Here is a 17,544-nt window from a genome sequence, read left to right on the forward strand (position 1 = left end):
ACATCCCATAGGCGGTCCTACAGGTTCGTCTCAAGCGCAGAACCCCGTACCTTTCAAAAACCTAATGATCTAGGTTCAGTAAGTGTCCGGAATCTGATCTATCATTATCTTAGTAACAGCATTTTGATAATGTATGAAACTTGCACATGCAAACAGCCCAAAATGCCTCTTAACAGTTCATCATATATAAATTAGATTTAAGCGATGACAATAAATGAATATCAATTCACATTACTTAACTAGAAAAATAAAACTGAAAGTATTCATCATCAACAACAGAAGTGTTGGTAAAAGAAATTATTATACTGTCTTTTTCATTCTTATTCTGACAGAATAACTAGCCAGTATTATAATGAAAGGTTAAAAATTTGCACGGAACAAGCATCTGATGTGCACATAGCATAAATCCGCATCCAATTGGTCAGAAGAATTGTAAAATAACCTCAAATTAGGAATACCAACATTTGGGCGGACGATCAAGATCAAAATCTGGGTGTCACCACATGATTCGATTCTGAAACAACAGTAATGAGTTTACAGTGGCAAGATTAGAAAGAACGCGAGGGGTAGTGGAGTCGGGTTGGGGGGGGTGGGGTGTGGGAGAGAGAAGCAGCAAAATAATGGGAACCAAGTTCATGACTGAGAGTAAAGCAGTGTACCTGAATATATGAATCCGGAGGGTGGAAATTATTCCGTTTGCATGCTCTCAGGTAAAGGAATCAAAGCACAGCAATGATAATATCCACTTTCATCAAATTTGAATCTCTGAGAAAGATGTACTTCCTGGATGTGATACTCACCCCAATCTTTTGAGCCATGTACCTTGAAGATGTGCCGTGCATCAAAGGAATCATGTCTTCCAGTCCTCTTCCTGAATTAAAGCATCTTCAGCTTTAGAAACATCTATCTTACATCTCTAACAATACAACCGTGACAAGAGAATGTTGAAAAAAAAATAAAAGAGAGAGAACCTCTTTCTGTGCCTCACATTCATCAAGGTGGCGTGCAGCTGCAATTCAGGAAGGCATGAAGCAGATTGATTAGTAGGAAAGGATGCAGAGCTTTGCCAACCTCATTCTTGGTGGTCTTCCAACACATGTCACCACACAAGCCTCACTTTCTTATGCTATTATGGGAACATTTATGTTTTAAGGAATAAACTGCAATTTATTGGTTACAAATGTGATGATGAATAAATGGCTCCAAAAACATGCCAACATGCAATTGATAATCGCACGAGATTAGCTTGCAAATATTGATAGCTGAACTTGTCCAAACAGATAACAAATTGCAGCAATTAGATTTGAAATTGTTTGCCAGTGCTGCATAAACCAAAGAAACTCAAATATATTGCATTTGCTGAATTGGGCTTTCACAAAGATAAATCATCTGATTATTCCATGAAACCTTGAGCTTGATGCATTTCTTGAACAATAAAGATAGAAAAATACAGAAACAAAACAAAATCTCATAAAGACCCCAACTCCCAATCTAGCACAAGGGGAGGCACACAAAACCCAGCATACATACAGATAAAAATACATGGTTTTGTACATGAATATATATTGTGTTCTTATAACACAACCTTATTCAGAATATGAAGTGATAATAAAATGAACCAATGTAGGTTTTGAAAGTGTGATGCCAAAAGAGCTTCAGATGGAATCCGAGATATGTGCTGTAAGAATCAATCTAAGCTTGTTACCTTATTAAGGTCCCAGCAATGTATAGTAATGGGAGGGGCAACCTGGGGACAAAACTATTTTGACTTTTATTTTCTTTCTTTCTTTCTTTCTTTCTTTCTTTCTTTTGTGGCACAAAGTGGCTGTCTTAGGACTCGAATCTGTGACACTGCATTTGTCAGCTCAAGCCTTTTACCATTGCACCAAGCAATGACCCCTAAGAATCAATTTAAGTCAACCAAAAAATATTTGCCCAAGCAATTGCACCACAAGGAATCATAAGCATATATTAAGATATAACTTGTGAAGCCAAATATGCAGGCACGATATATAAGAGATGAAAGAAGACAAATTTAGACTTCACCTTCAGTGTTTGATGAGCATCATTTTCAAGAACAAGACCTGCTTCAACATAAGAATCAATAATAACTTCTGTTTAAGTTAAATGTCAAGGAATACATTCTTAGCATAAGAAGATCATTGGCCATAATCACTATTCACTCTCCGGTAACAGGATAATTGAAATGTTTGTAAAAAGTAAATGTATAAATGCTTTTTGGATACGACAAGCACGTAACAAGCGTCCCTCTCCACCAATTTCCACAACAGGAGTGTAAACAACACGGGCCTTAGCCAGTGAACCTTTCATGCATGTCTGCAATCAAATTATCTTGCTTGAAATTTGTTTATGAATCAATTAGTATGTTAGTAATGAAATTGAAAGGTGCTTCTGTTTATAAATTATGGCAATTTTTGGTAAGTACAAACAAAGATAATGCACAAAGCTGTATATTTGATGCTTGAAGAATAAATTTCTCTCAAGTAAGATGGAAAGTTAATTAGTAATAAACAGAGTAATTACATGAAAAAGCAGACATAAACTTTACAAAAGAAGCAACCTGCCCTGAGTACTTTATAACCGTTTAATCCTACTAATGGAAATGCGCTGTTCTTAAATACTGCCAAATAACTTACATAACATGTCTTTGGTGACATTCTAAAAAATCAGATTCATAAGAGAACAGTTATTACCCTCACGTTTCACCATTACATCAAAGTGATGGGCTTCAGACATAGTTTATGATCCATTCGAGGAGATATGCCACGTGCTTGTTTAAACTGAAGAAAGTCTAACAAAGCACTTTATGCTTGGAATTGCAATTAGACAATGTTGCTGATGGATAAAGATATATTTATCAAGCATTATCCAATATCATATGAATAATAATCTATTTGATCTCTTTGCTGGAGAGCAACTCTATGCATGCATAGCAATGATACAGATCAATAGAAACATATATCAATATACCTAATATCCTTCAAATATCAAATCATATGTTTCAGCATGTCTTACTCTTAAGAACCAAATTGAAACATGGATTACTCTGCCAATCAGCCTTACCTGACCACACACCTTATTTTTATCTCATTGATTAATGCCCTCAAGAACAAACTAATGCCCATACAAGCGCACAGTGCTATGGCTGCTACAACTTTACAGCCGGTAGGTCTCAAAGTTTAACACCTTATCTTTTGTGAATCGAGCCACCAACAAGATCTTTCTGACTTTTCCCTGATTCACTTGCTCTTAAAACCAAAAAAGGACTGTTGAAACATGACAGCTATCCCTGTGACAATTTATTGATTGTAATCTGCACTCATCTTGCAGGGATGCAAAAGAAAACGATTATGGGAATGGGGCAGTTTGTGAAAAATTGTATAACCTCAGCTGCCTCAGGTGTATAATTATGCATTAAATGAACATAAGTCTTGGGTTTGTAATTCACAAAAAGATTTTCATATAGCCAACATTTCTAACTTCGATTTTTTCGCACTCTTTCACATCACCCTTTCATATATTTTTAGCCTCTTCAGAAATCATATTCAAGAAGAAACTTCCCCATTTAAAATGGTTCCATTGATTTACAAGTATCAGCAACAATTAGCATACACAAAAGGACCACTATTCCAATGTCTGCAACAACATACCTTCGGCATGCAACAACAAATCACAAATATTAATTAGCAGCATAAAAGAGGATGATATCGAGGAAGAGATTTCTCAGGCTCAAACAAGCAATTTATCACCTTGAAGTAGTTAGGGTAGCAAGCGATAGACATAGTGGAGAATAGAGGGAAAAGCTTACCAACCCTTTGAGCCTTATAGAGACAGGTCGATTGCCCAGGGCATCATTTACCTTTGAAGATATTCTCTGCACACAAGGGAAAAGATATTGTATTATGCAGGTTATCCACATACCAAGAAACCTTTGTCTGCAGAAAAGGTCATCACCTGCAGAACCTCACTAGCTGCAGCAACACGGTCCTTATTCCACAGCTTCAGCATAAGAACAGTTAAGTGAAATGTTCTAGGTTTGATAAATATGGATCTGTCAATGCCCAAATCTGTGACGGCACAATTAAAGCAATCAAATGCCTCAAACATTAAATAAAAATGGAAGAGAGAAAATATCATACATATCATAAACAGATATAAATACTAAGAAAATGAGTCAGATAAGAAGTAGAAAATCTGAACATCTACACAAAAGAAATTTCTTATCACATTTATATAAGCTGCAGAGAGTTTATGATTATATGCTTTAGTAAAACTGCAGATAAACACTGCTCAGAAAATACACGAGTTTGGCAGGGAAGTTATGAACTTAAATTGATCATCTGAAAAGATTTTCTAATAAATCTTCAAGGATATAATGACCCAAACAACTGCACTCACGTTTGGAGTTCAAACATGCTGAAAAAAAAGGGAGCATATAAAAGCAGATAAGCAGTTATACTCAACAGCCAGACAAGTTAATTGGGAAAAAAGAATGATCCACATCTAGAGCAGAACATAAAGCAATTGCAACACCTAGGGACAACTCAATCCACATCTGCTGAATGACAAGGTGTCCCTGGATCATATTTCAGCATAGGGCAACTTAAAATCAACAAAATCAAATGATCAAACATCTTTAAACAACAGTTAGTCCACATCAAGTATCTGTTCAGGTGAACTGGTTGGAAGACAGTTGAGTTCTTAATTCATTCTTCCAGGTTAGGGATCAAAAAAAAAATGCAAGATTCGTATAATCTGTGGAGTTCTTTTTCTTTAAAATGCCATGTAAAGCCTTGCCTAATGCAGAACAACTTGTTAGTGACTTCAATTACTCAAAAGTTACAATTGCTGCAATACCTGACAAAATGGAAGTTTTAGCAGCTGAGTTGGAATCTATCTTCACTCTTACAGGTTCCTTTTCATCTTGGACTTCAAGCTTAACAGCAACACTTGGACTTTCTAATTGTTTCTGCTCATCCTCTGAAGCATCTTCATCTGAAGCACTCTCCAGATTATCATCTTGTCTAGAAGCAGAATCTCCCAATATAGAATTCTGAAAACGGGTTAGCTTCTCTACCAATTCTGGGTGAATAGCCAATGGAAGAGAGATAAAGTGAGAGTAATCAAGCTGTGGGCTTTTGACTGCCTGGAAATCAAAAGGGCAAAAAAGATAGCAGATATTAATAGATGAATGAGAAAATTAATAACTGATGCGAAAAGGACTATCATTATGCATTTCAGCTAAGCAAATTCATGCTTGCCCTCACACAGATATGTAAATGTGTATACATAAAAGAAATATCCACGTAAGAGACCACCCAAATGTAAAAGTGTATACATAAATGAAATATGGATGTCAGAGACCACCCAAATTACCTAAATATGCTTCCTTTATTCCCATGTACTCAAAAGGAACCTCTTGAAATTTAATAGGGCAATGTTGTCTCATCCTATATGCATGACACTGACTTCCTCAGGTGCACTTATTTCCTCATTAAATTACAAGATTGCCATTGCCCTTTGAAGTAACGGATATAAAAGTACGCATACTTAGGTATATTTAAGTGGTGTGAATAAGTTATAAAGCTGTCCCATCAATCCTAATTGTACAGTAACTCTACCAATATGTACAGAGTACAAAATACAGTAATTGCCATATGTGAAGCAATCTAACTACGAACGACATTGTCATACCCTAGTCAGATCTCTTCTCAATGCCTAATAGAAAGCATGTACTAGAGGCCGTTTCAGCATGTCCTAATTGCAGTCAGAGTACAGAACACTTGGGCTGTGTTTGGTTTCAGAATTTTTTTTTTAAAAAAAAAAAAAACAGACAAGCTGGGTAAAATGGAGTGAGTTAGAAGGGAAAGGGATGATTAAATAATTCCACCTTTACACCAGAAAACTATTCCTGGGTTAAGTGGGTTATATGGGTCAGGAAGACAGAAATTGAAGCATTTATTATGTACCAACTATTCAGAAATACCTATTCCACCCTTCTGAAAAGTGACTTAACCCAAGTGCTCAAATGAGTGTTTGGCTGAAAAAAGGGCGAAAGAGTAAATGATTGCTATTCCTTCTCATTTCCCAACCAACTGCAGCAGTAGAGTGCATTTTACTATTTGGCATGATGTGTACTGCTACTATGGTATTGTTTTATATGGCTCTGGTTATTTCTTCATGGCATATTTTCAGTTTCTTCTGCCTATATATACAGCACGCATAATCCTGAGTTATAGCAGCCCAATACATGTTAATTAAGGTAATGTCCATAAGCCACACAATGAATGAGTTAAATGGAACCTTAAATCTAAGCACTCAAGAGAAGTGGAAAAAAGTGATTGATCATTCCACTATTGTAAGCTCCTTTGGCTATTCTTAGCAATTAGCAAACTTGCATTGGATGATTTAGACATATCTGCTTGCTTGTAACCTCCAAGCCGCTTCTTTAAGTTCTAATTAAGCAAATCTTGGCTGGCAAAACAACTTCAATAATTAAGCAAAACAAAGAAAGAAGCTTGTACTAGAAAGCACTGCTTCAAATGAAGATTAAGTTCATAAAGGCTACACATTAAGGAATTCAATGTATAAGCGGGGCTGGTTGATGGTGCTACATACAAGAAAAAGCTAATGTTTATACGGTATATATGGTAAAGCTGGCCTATCGGATTTAAGCACCCAAAAATTATAATCATTTTTGTTACTATGAAAACAAAAGGTGGTAGCTAGCATGAAATGAATCAAATTCACCAAAGACACTACCTCAATACAGATTTATTACAGAAAACAGTAGAGCCAGCATTTTAGCATGTATATTAGCCAAAATGCATGCAATATATAGCTAGTTAATTTCCACACTGTTATGACATTAATTGCCCATTACAGCCACATTATATCAAGCTTCAAGCAAGGTCTGACATATATTTCTCATGTCTTGGCCCATGTTTTGGCCAACCCTCTGAGTCTTTTAGCAGATTTTGGTTGAATTCTTAAAAGCTTCATTGATAAAAATACTAAAACATATGACCAAGAATAGCTGGAAATGTTTCAAAATAGTAGGCCAAATACCAATACAATTAATCTCAAGCATTGTCCAGCTATATACATCCGGCTCTCCGTGCTCCAAACACCAAAAACGAAATTGTGTTTTCAATAAAATACTAAAAGCACAATTAAACTGAAATTGTAGAAGCAATATCTTAAGTGTTGAGAACACAAAACACCCCAAAGAATGCTATCTTGGGCCATGTACAAATTAAAATCTATCTTCTATATAAAGTTTTCCATCAATTTCAAAGCCTTGATGGTTGATGCTTCTAGTGGCAACAATTTCTTTGAGATCCTTGCACTAGTCTTAAATGACTCCATAACAATCAAAGGTATTAAGAAAACATTGTTCACTTTTATGAATAACAGGTTCAATATGATAGCCAGCATGTGGGACAACCCAACAAAAGCTTTGAGAAAAACAAATCATTGATATAATTCGAAATCTGAAACTAACTAAATAGCAGAATTTAGAATCTAACTTAAAATTTATACTTGGTGAACCAACCATTTTTATATGTTATCAAGGCAAATTTTGTCTACACAATTCAATTTGAATAGGCAACTTACCTCTTCAACTATACTTGCAATTTTTTTTGATGCTTTAGTCACACTTTCGATGGAATTGCCTTCAATAACTACAGAAAAAAATATCCTATCAGTTCCATTTTACCTGGTGAAGCAAAAGCTCATTTAAAATGGTAATAGGTAGTCTTATGATATTCAAAATACAAACATTGTGCTTAGTCCACAAAACCAACACCAAACTCTGTCATTCAATTGGTAAATTGATATCAAGAACTCTCACAACTGACATGATAAGCATGAACAAAATCAAATGCAGGAGCAACTAGATAGTACATGAACTGAATATTATAGACTGAAAAAGGAAACTATTAGATGTCTAGAAGCAATAAAACATAACTCAGATGCTCAAAAAAATAAATTCTTTGAATATCTCAAAATTTCTTGTAGCATTCAAAATCTGGTGATATATGTTACAAAATTACACAGAGGCAATTAATCTTGATATGTGCTGGCCAAGAAGTTCACAAGATAATATTTCCCACCAGTTTTCTACACAAGCAAGATGATGTGAAGTAAAACTTTAGTAGCCAAGGCTAACAAACAACTAGATGAGAATGTCCTTATTATCATGTCAAGATGCCAGCCATTTGTGACATAAGTGGCTGCTCAGGCTTGGGCGGTCCCTAAGTTGTCGCACCAAGGGACCAACCACAAGCGACCCTCTATGAAGATCGGCTGGCTAGCAGGTTCCCAAGTCGGCCATTTAGATGCAGATAACTCTGACAAGCAGGTTTAAAAAACCATTTCTGGTTAATCTAGTATCTTGGAATAGGAAAAAGCAATATATCGTTGCTTGTGTAAGTGCAAAGACCACACACCATATTATGGCACATGCCGCCAGTGAGTCATGATTGAAAGCTTTACTACCTAAATAAGAATTTGGATCAAAACACTGAGTTGAATGCTACAATATATCAAGAAAGTAATCCAGCATTTCATAGGTAACAAAGCATACTAAAGTTGAATGCTACTCCAAGAAAAAGCAGAGAAACCTCCACCCCAGATATCATGTGCATCAAGTATCATTGTGTTTACTTGAAGTACATGAGGGACCCAGTTGCTTAAGAAACAGCTATAAACTATGTATTCAAGCAATCAAAAATTGGCTGTATTACCCTAAACATGACAAAAGAGGCCAGGAGGCCCATTTTAACCTCCAATACAATTAGGTAATGCCAAACTAAAATTTTATGGATGAAATGCCAAAACCTAATACATCTTGAGGCCATGATGGAATGGTAGTCTATGAAGAAGAATTGTATAGGCCTGTAGGACCACCCCATCTGCAAGCTTTTCCCAACTGGCATTGGTAGTAGCAGAGCTTGTTCCCCTGTAATAGCATCTCATACAGAGTACTCTCCATAGTTTCAGTGTTTCACTGAGAAGAAAAGCACATCTCCAGTTTGATTAATGTTTGAAGCTACATATATTTTGTTAAGGCCTCTAGTAATCATGAGTTGTTTAAGTAATCAAAAGTTTGGGCCCCTTTTATCAACATCATAGATCTCCTGTTAAGTATCACCCTTTAACTTGAACAGTGTCAGAATTATGAAGATTATGAGAAAGAAATGTTGGTTCAGAATCTGCAAACAACATAAATATTGTTCAATTAGCAGTTCTCCTAAAAACAGTTGAGGAAAAATTTGTAATTCACATACTAAGTTGAAAGGAAGTTTAGTGTCAGAATTATGAAGATAATGATACAGAGATGTTGGCTCAGAATCTGAAAATGACATAAATATTGTTTGATTTGCAGTTCTTCCAAGAAAACAACTCAAGAAAAAAAATTGTAACTAGCATATTAAGTTGAAAGGAAGTTTAGAGGACCTTACCTGATTTAAATCTCCAATAATGATGGAAGCAGATAACCAAATCTTTATGCAATTATTCACATTCAACCAAGATAATTAAAAGTTTACATCCTTACCAATAGAACTGTCCTCCTTTGATGCTGGGAATGCAATTTTCACTCCCATATCTCCCTCAATTTGTCTCTGCACAGACCCTCTGCAAGCAGAATACACTAAGTGTTCACATTCCAGAATAATCATATACTTTCAAATGTGGGGTAAAAGCATTCTCAAAACAATATTTTTCTTTCTCCAAAAAGAGAAAGACATTGTCAAGGTTATACCCTTTTCCTTTTATGAAACGAATCAAAGAAGCATCTACCTGCAGATCAAGATCCAACAATAAGCAGCTCAAATCAGTTATATCATGGAAGATATCAAACTAATCTTACATATGCTATATATCATGGCAAAACCAACTCTGAAATTCCAATATCTAATTTGGCATATAACTATGTCATATTAGCAAATACAAAACTAGACAACATGGTAATATATAATTAGACACATCAAAGCAATCCGAATGAATCACATGAAATGAACCAAATAGTAGTCAGAATTCTTGACATTATAATTGGACTAGTAAAAGAATAGGAGCCCCTTTCAATCCACATTTTAACAGTAACAATGTAAAACTTATTTGTTAAATGTACCACAAAGAAGGTGCATAATTATATAGTTAACTTCAACATATACAAGTAAGGCTATCTATATGGGTTCCTCTAATTGAATATAGTATAATCCAACAGGTCCTGGGTTTTCTTCACATCTAATCTCAACGTAAAGATAAGCCCTCTGCATGGTCACTATTCATTAATATGATTTTGTTGGCATATTCTAAAGTTTAAAGAATAATGATGTTCACAGATTTTGGAAATTTAGGGAATACAAGATAACTGGATTGAGATAGGTTAAATTCAGTGTAGGACAAAACAAGATGTGATGAGGAAGAATCTTAAATAAAGGTTAAAGGATAATGCTAGATGGAGTGGGTGATGGTATAAGACTTGCATATATTACTGAACAAATACTGAAGCATGACTCGTAAAGCAAAAACATATATGCAAGACAATACCTGTTCTTTATGCTGGATCATATTAGTAGTGTTTACCAGTTTTAAAGTAAGCTATACAAGTGATATATACCAATATATGACCTACTGCAAAATCAAAATGATTACAGTGGTAATACGAGTATCAGCTCTTAATATTGGAATATAAGGGACTATTTGCTACATCGTGTTAGTTTCTAACACAAGAACACTGGTAAATGCTAAGCTTTTTAAGTTTGGAGAATAAGCAGCTAAAATTTTGTATTATACAGCCTTTATTAGAATTTTATCAATATTGGAAATTAAATTTATTATAAATTAGTACTAAGGGGCTATTAGTATTATACCAAGTGATAACACCAATATTTGTACTATATAAGTTGTGCCAAAATCAAACTGATTACACTGTTATAAGTATTATATTCTGACATTGGCATTTAAGGGAGTACTTGTCATGCTATGATTTTAGTTTCTAATACAGGAACGCTGGTTGATGCTTAAGCTTGATAATTTTGGAGAATAAGGGCCCAAAAATTAGTTGAAGGAGTATTACATGGAATCAAATTTTAATGGGATAAAACAAATGAACCCTACTCCATTCGACAACATGAGAAGAAGGCTATTGTTAGGAAAAGATTCAAATTTGTGCGAAAAGTTCCAACATCAATAAGTCAAGACCCTAGAGAATCTGATTATAGATGTAATAATGGCTCCCCAAGACCCTAGAGATAGATCCTCATAGGAATATATAGCGGAGGAATTCACAGAAGTCAACATAAATTAGATGCAACAAAGGCATGTCACTCATGGTAAAGACTAAAAGACCACCAGATACTATGCTGGATTTTTCAGCAGGCTATGCTTTACAGTAAATTTGGCTTCTTCTTTCAAGACCACAGATCTCTAGCAATCTGGCATCAGATGCTTTTAGACCTTAACCTCTTTTAAAGTTCATAATCTATTATTAGATAATTTTTAACATTATTGGAATCAGGCCTTAATGCTAATGCATATAGATGGTTATCTTCCACCAAGTGAATGCATAGGTAAAACATCACTGAAAGATTATTTGATCATGGCTAGATAAATCTTACAGATATATCCAGGCAAAAGATGCCAGTATATTTGTTCATAATAAACCAATGATGAAACTTAAGCTTTCCTTCAAAACATGTGAATGATATTTGCACGAACAAACCTCAACAGAGATCAAATGTTTCTCAACTCCACAGCCTGATTCTGCATCCTTGTTGGAGCTTAATTCCTGCAGTGTTTTCTCTTTAACTTCTTTCTGGCAGATGGCCTCATTGGACTTGGAGTCGGTTTCACAGGTATGTCTCCCAGGTGCATCCTCTGTCTCACATGAAAGCAAAACAGATCATTTTCCTTCTATAAATTCAGATTGTCTATCACAATTTACCATATCGGCGCTTTCTGTTAAAGATATAGGAATACCAGAATTTGGTTCATCCTGGGTAACATTTTGAATATCAGCCACACAGGAGGACACATTATTGTACACTTCTTGGACTTCATATGGAACATTGGACCTTTCACTGTAATCAACTGCAACATAGAGATACCCGAGTTTAGTTTTCAACTCTTTATATTTACAATTTCTAGAAGATAAAACTTAAAAGACAAGAATAAAAATAAAAATCCATAATTGCACTTGGATACAGGGATTCCCCATAAATTAATTAAATGGAAGTTCCATTCTTAGCCCTCCCCAAAAAAAAGGGAGCTGTCATGAAATTGACAGAGTAAACATATATGCGTAAATAAGCAAAAGCACTAGTAGCCTTTTATAGTTAATTAAACTGGACACCTGGTTTATTTGATAATGTAGTATGTTGAACAAATATGCATAAACCCATAAAATTAGTTTTTTGGATTCAATATTCTGGTTATGCAGAAAGATTTGCAGTCCTAAAACATTTTATGCAAACTTGATGAATGGACATTTTTCTGAAAAATTGATAATGAGAACAATGAATTATTAGAGGTCTCCAGAACCTTTTATACACAAGTACCTAACATTTAGCAGCATACAGATCACTTCAGCTGACCCAGTGAGATATCTAATGCCAGTTCAGCAGGGGTATGAACACATCTGCTCTTATCAAGTTCTTAAAGTTCTTGCCAGAATCTTTGCCGCAGAAATTCTTGGACTAAAAGCAAAGGAATAAGTTAAAAGAGAATACTGTATGATAATATATCTATGGTCAGAAACTAATGCATCGGACTCTAAGGAAGTTCAAGTTATCGAGGAGATAAGTGACGGATCCAAAACAGTCCTAAAAAGGGCCAAAAACTATATGGTAAATACAAGGACATTCTGTCATAAAATGATCCAAAATAAAATCTGATACAGCCATGTCCTTTTAAATAAAGAAATTCCAAAAACACAATTCGACTAGACTGGTTAGTTGTTTTGGTAATAGCAAAACTTCTCCACAGAAACAAGGAAATTGTTGAACAAGCAGAAACATGTATGGTAAATATTCAAACGAAAATTGCAAACACACTCAATTATCTAGTTGATTGGCCAGCTAGGGTCGAGGTAAGAAGTCAATATACAGGCTATAAACAAGAGCAGAACACCATACTTAACAGATGTAATCATTATGTAATAAAAATGAAGACCAAAGTGGTTTATTGGGGAAGAACTAATGTCTGTCCATGTAAACATAGAACCCAAGTAAGAGCAATGAAAAAGAATTCAAAGTATCAAAGAAACCTGACTGTGTAGAGATTGGCCTCCATATAGGCATAATTGCATTCTGCTTCTTACGTCGATCCATCACATTTGGCCCACCATTGGTCCCCCCCATTTTCATAACACAATTTATATTGTGATCACGGGCATAACCCTGAAATAGTTTAGCAACTGTCATCAAAAAAACATTATAGATGACAGCCTCAATTACACCAAATTAAAGCATCTAGATTAAGATAATAATCTAAAGTTTGAAAAGGAAATGGTCTAAAATTCCATCCAAAATGAAATATTTCCCCTGAACAATTTCACTGCATGTGCTAGCTGAACCAAAGCAAGAACCTAAAATGGGTAGACTCATATTCTATCGGATGGAATCGGTTTGGTTTCATCTAAGACTAATGGTTTCACACATGCTAGCATCCATGAATTTTAAATATGTGTTTTATCAAATAGCATTAACATAAACAATCAAGAGAATTTATGATTAGGCTGAAAATTTTCTGATGTTACTTGCATAAAACTTCAATAAAATGGAAATGAGACCAACAGTGCTGTCTGCTTATAATTTTTGGGCTTCAGAAGGTATAGGTAAACAAACCACATGGCAGAATAAGAATATTTAGATGGATGTGTTGGGACATATTCAGTGTACAGAATACAAAGTATATATTATAGTAAAAAAAATTACAGATCATTCCTGGTATCTTCTAGTCTTGTTTTACAAGTTTCATCATATATCATAATCGCCAATATCAGCCTGAATCCAAAAAAAAAAAGAAAAATTGCTTCATAATCACTGATGTTGCACAAGGGTTTTGGATATAATATTAAACATAACATGGATATAACAAACAAACAATAATCTACAACTTTTTATGTGGTGTCAGTCTTTGCGACAGGAACCAATCTATAAAGCTTTGCAAGAAGTCAAGTTCAACTTGCACAGAAATATGCAAATGACTTCTGACAAATCAAACCATCATATAACCTTTCCAGCATGAAATTTATATAAAGAAGCAAGGAGATGAAAATCTAGAAAGCCTTCTTTTATAGTAATGAAAACAGAAGAAGAACCTGACAGTATCTAGCCTTATAAATCAACATGAAGATATTTACTGGTTATTAAATTAAACTGTTCTCTATCAAAGTTGATCATCAACCCATGAGCTTATACGTACCCCTCCATCAGGGGCGAAAGAACCTGTTATGCACACGTCTTAAGGTTACGGTACCTTCTCCTCTTCACCACTCGCAAAGTATTATCCGTTTTTCCCGGCGGCGCCTCCCGTACGGGCCGCACGCGGCCGAGGTCACGGTTTTGTCCTCTCAACCTCTCTGGGCAAAAGGCGCCTCACGAGACAAGAGGGAGCCCACACTACTTAAGCACATGCACACACCAGAGTTGCCCGATGTGGAACTATTAAGAGAGGTCCCCCCACAGCCTGCCACAACATGCCCCCCACTCTGGAGGGTGCATGTGTGAACAGGGGGCGGGTGCCCCCTACCTGGCGCGCCACTGTTGTGCACACGTCTTAAGGTTACGGTACCTTCCCCTCTCCACCGTTCGTAAGGTATTGTCCGCTTTCCCCGACAGCGCCGCCCGTACGGGCCGCACGCGGCCGAGGTCACGATTTTGTCCTCTCAACCCCTCTGGGCAAAAGGCGCTTCACGGGGCAAGAGGGAGCCCGCACTACTTAAGCACATGCACACACCAGAGTTGCCCGATGTGAGACTATTAAGGGAGGTCCCCCCACAGCCTGCTACAACATGCCCCCCGACGGTCGAAATGGAGGCACGACCAACGAGGAGCTCCCAGATTGCGCCATGTGGCGACATCCGGGCCATCTGTCGACCCGACGGTTCGACGCACCCGTCCTCAGATCGAGCCACGTCACCTCCATCCGCTCGAACCGGCCCGGCCCAATGGCCGCCTGCCACGTGACAAAGAGGCCGTGACGTTTCGCATCCCCGAAGGGGCGACGAGAACGACGGTTTTCCTTCCCAAAGAGACGAGACACTTGACACCGACAGGACACCTGACACCGACGGGACACCTGATACCGACCGGACATTAAACACCGACGGGACACCGACGGGATATCTAACATGGGACATCTGACGCCGACGAATCGCCTGGCATTCATGAGGCGCCTGAACCAGATCAGCCCACGGTACGGTCGTCAGAATCAGGACTTAATGCGATAGGAATCCACTCCTTTCGCCCGACGTTGCCGCCCAAACAAAGACATTGGCCAGCGCACCATCCGACTCAGTAGTGGAGGGAGGCAACTGTTGGGGAATACCGACCGACCCCACTCACGCCGACTCATCGTCGGGCTTATAGGACCGGCGCCCGACTCTACCGACCGACCGACGGCTGCCGTTACCGACCGACCGAAGATACGTCGGTCGGACAGACCCTCTCCTCTCTCCCGATCGGCTGCACTATGAAATCCGATGCCCGACTCTTGCAACGTGCCCGACTGACTGTCGGAGGGACCCCGAGTTTCCACCCGACGCCCCTCAACTGGCCGCCGACCTATAGTCGGTCGGCTCCTTCAAATGTCGTACGACTGCCGGAAACTGTCACTCCTGACAACGGCATGCGGCACTACCGCTTAGGGGCATTATCCCACCTAAGGCATGGGTCAACCCTAGCGATTTGACAGCCCCACGATGATTTGACACCCTCACGACGACTCTGACAGTCCTCAGTGAGTTGACAATTCTTCAATTGTCTGCGCCATTAATGACGGTGCCATACCGTGCTCCACTATATATATCGGGAAAGGCAACAGTGCTGGAGGTCCCTTCAAAACCCTTGAACTCCCTCCTCCTCTCTGGCTCCCGCTCTTACCCTCTCTCTCCCCCGTTGAGCTCCTTGTTTCTTTTTACTGTTGCCTATTCTCCTCTCTGACTTGACCGTCGAAGGGTCCCCGCCGGAGCCGCCTCCGGTCAGTGCGGACTTTTTTTTGCAGACGCTCGTTCTCGACGACCAGACGATGAGGGGATCGGCCGCAACAGAACCCAAACATGATTATCTTAGATCAACTTATAACCGATGAATAGTAGCAAGCTCCAATCATTATGGTAAAGAAACCAATTTAAAGGGTTATAAGTCACATTTTCTTGTCCCTCTTGAACAGCTCATTCTAGGGTCTCTTCTTCTTTCTTTCTTTATGGATGATTTGAGAAACGAAAAACATGTTTATATCAAGGAAATTTCCACCAAAATAGCAAATTTATCCACTATGGTTGGACAAAATATAAGAATAACCGATAGAGTGAGCGAATATAACAACTATCACAGAAGAACTAAACCGAAACAGAAAAAGAACAGAATTGAACCCAAATTAAAAAAAGAAGAAGAGGAGGAAGAAAAAAGACAAGAAATCGGAGCTCCAAACCTGAATGGTTGGAACCTGGAGACGGCACAAAGGATTAGAAAGAGCCGCTGGCGCAGATACAACCTTCCATAGACGATCCACTCTGTGGAAATTTAGAAAGAAGATAGTGGTGATCAAGAACCAAGACACCTTGCGGTACGGTGTGATTCGAAGCAAAGGGCATAATCAGGGTTCGGAGAGAGTATCTTTTCTTGGGGGTAGAAGGTGAAAGAACTGGGGTCACGGTTTTGTTTTGAGAGGCATTACCTTGTGAGAGACCGAGAAGCGATCATCTGGGTTGGGAGGCGAGAGACCACGAAGCGGGCAGCCACCCCTGATTTCACGCTGCGAAACCGGGTGCCGGGCGCGTTGAAACGGACTCCCAATAATGTAATAATAAGACCATCATTGTGTTTAAATAGATGTAAAATACGACGGAAAAGATTGGTTTGGTAAAAAAAAAAAAAGTGAACGGCCAGTTTCACATTTCGTTTATTTTCTCGGCTTTAAAAAGATAAAATTACTGAAACCCAGATAAAAATATATTAAATACTTTTTATATTATTTTATGATCCTTCAAAAATAAAAATATTTTCAAAATTAAGGAGACTTGTGTTTTTTATTTTTACTAACGCCAACTCCATTGTTAATAGCACTTCGATTATTATTGTATTATTAATTATTAATTTTATTACTGACATTATTATTATCTTCACTATCTCTATTTTTGCTATCATCATATCCATCACCATCATTATCTTTTTAAAAAATAATAATATACTTAAAATATTTTTTAAAAAATAAATATATATTTTAAATTTTCAAAATATAAGATAAAAATGATACCAACTAATCAATCCAACTTTTTTTGGAAAGAGG

General features: G+C 37.3%; 1 protein-coding gene across 11 annotated transcripts in view; it reads right to left on the reverse strand.

The window, feature by feature from the left end:
• LOC105048323 (uncharacterized) overlaps window positions 1–17,052 on the reverse strand; it is a 17,499-nt gene extending 447 nt beyond the window's left edge. Inside the window, exons 1-16 of one of the 11 annotated variants that reach the window (XR_002165157.3) lie at window positions 16,933–17,046; window positions 16,687–16,768; window positions 13,298–13,430; window positions 12,013–12,123; window positions 11,756–11,910; window positions 9,791–9,828; window positions 9,584–9,663; window positions 7,639–7,706; window positions 4,879–5,167; window positions 3,976–4,088; window positions 3,830–3,895; window positions 2,247–2,337; window positions 2,047–2,114; window positions 989–1,009; window positions 660–871; window positions 1–514 (exon numbers count right to left, since the gene is read on the reverse strand). The exon at window positions 1–514 is cut by the window's left edge and continues 447 nt beyond it. Coding sequence is in view for 8 of the 11 variants with exons in the window: in XM_010927610.4 (XP_010925912.1) it covers window positions 688–871; window positions 972–1,009; window positions 2,047–2,114; window positions 2,247–2,337; window positions 3,830–3,895; window positions 3,976–4,088; window positions 4,879–5,167; window positions 7,639–7,706; window positions 9,584–9,663; window positions 9,791–9,828; window positions 11,756–11,910; window positions 12,013–12,123; window positions 13,298–13,430; window positions 16,687–16,768; window positions 16,933–16,958 (1,542 nt within the window). In the remaining 3 variants the exon portion in view is untranslated. The other 10 variants (XM_073260287.1, XM_073260288.1, XM_073260286.1 and 7 more) reach the window with 10 other exon arrangements.
• Window positions 17,053–17,544: the final 492 nt, after the last annotated feature.

This window comes from Elaeis guineensis, chromosome 7 (assembly GCF_000442705.2).
Source record: "Elaeis guineensis isolate ETL-2024a chromosome 7, EG11, whole genome shotgun sequence".
Taxonomy (NCBI): Eukaryota; Viridiplantae; Streptophyta; class Magnoliopsida; order Arecales; family Arecaceae; genus Elaeis; species Elaeis guineensis.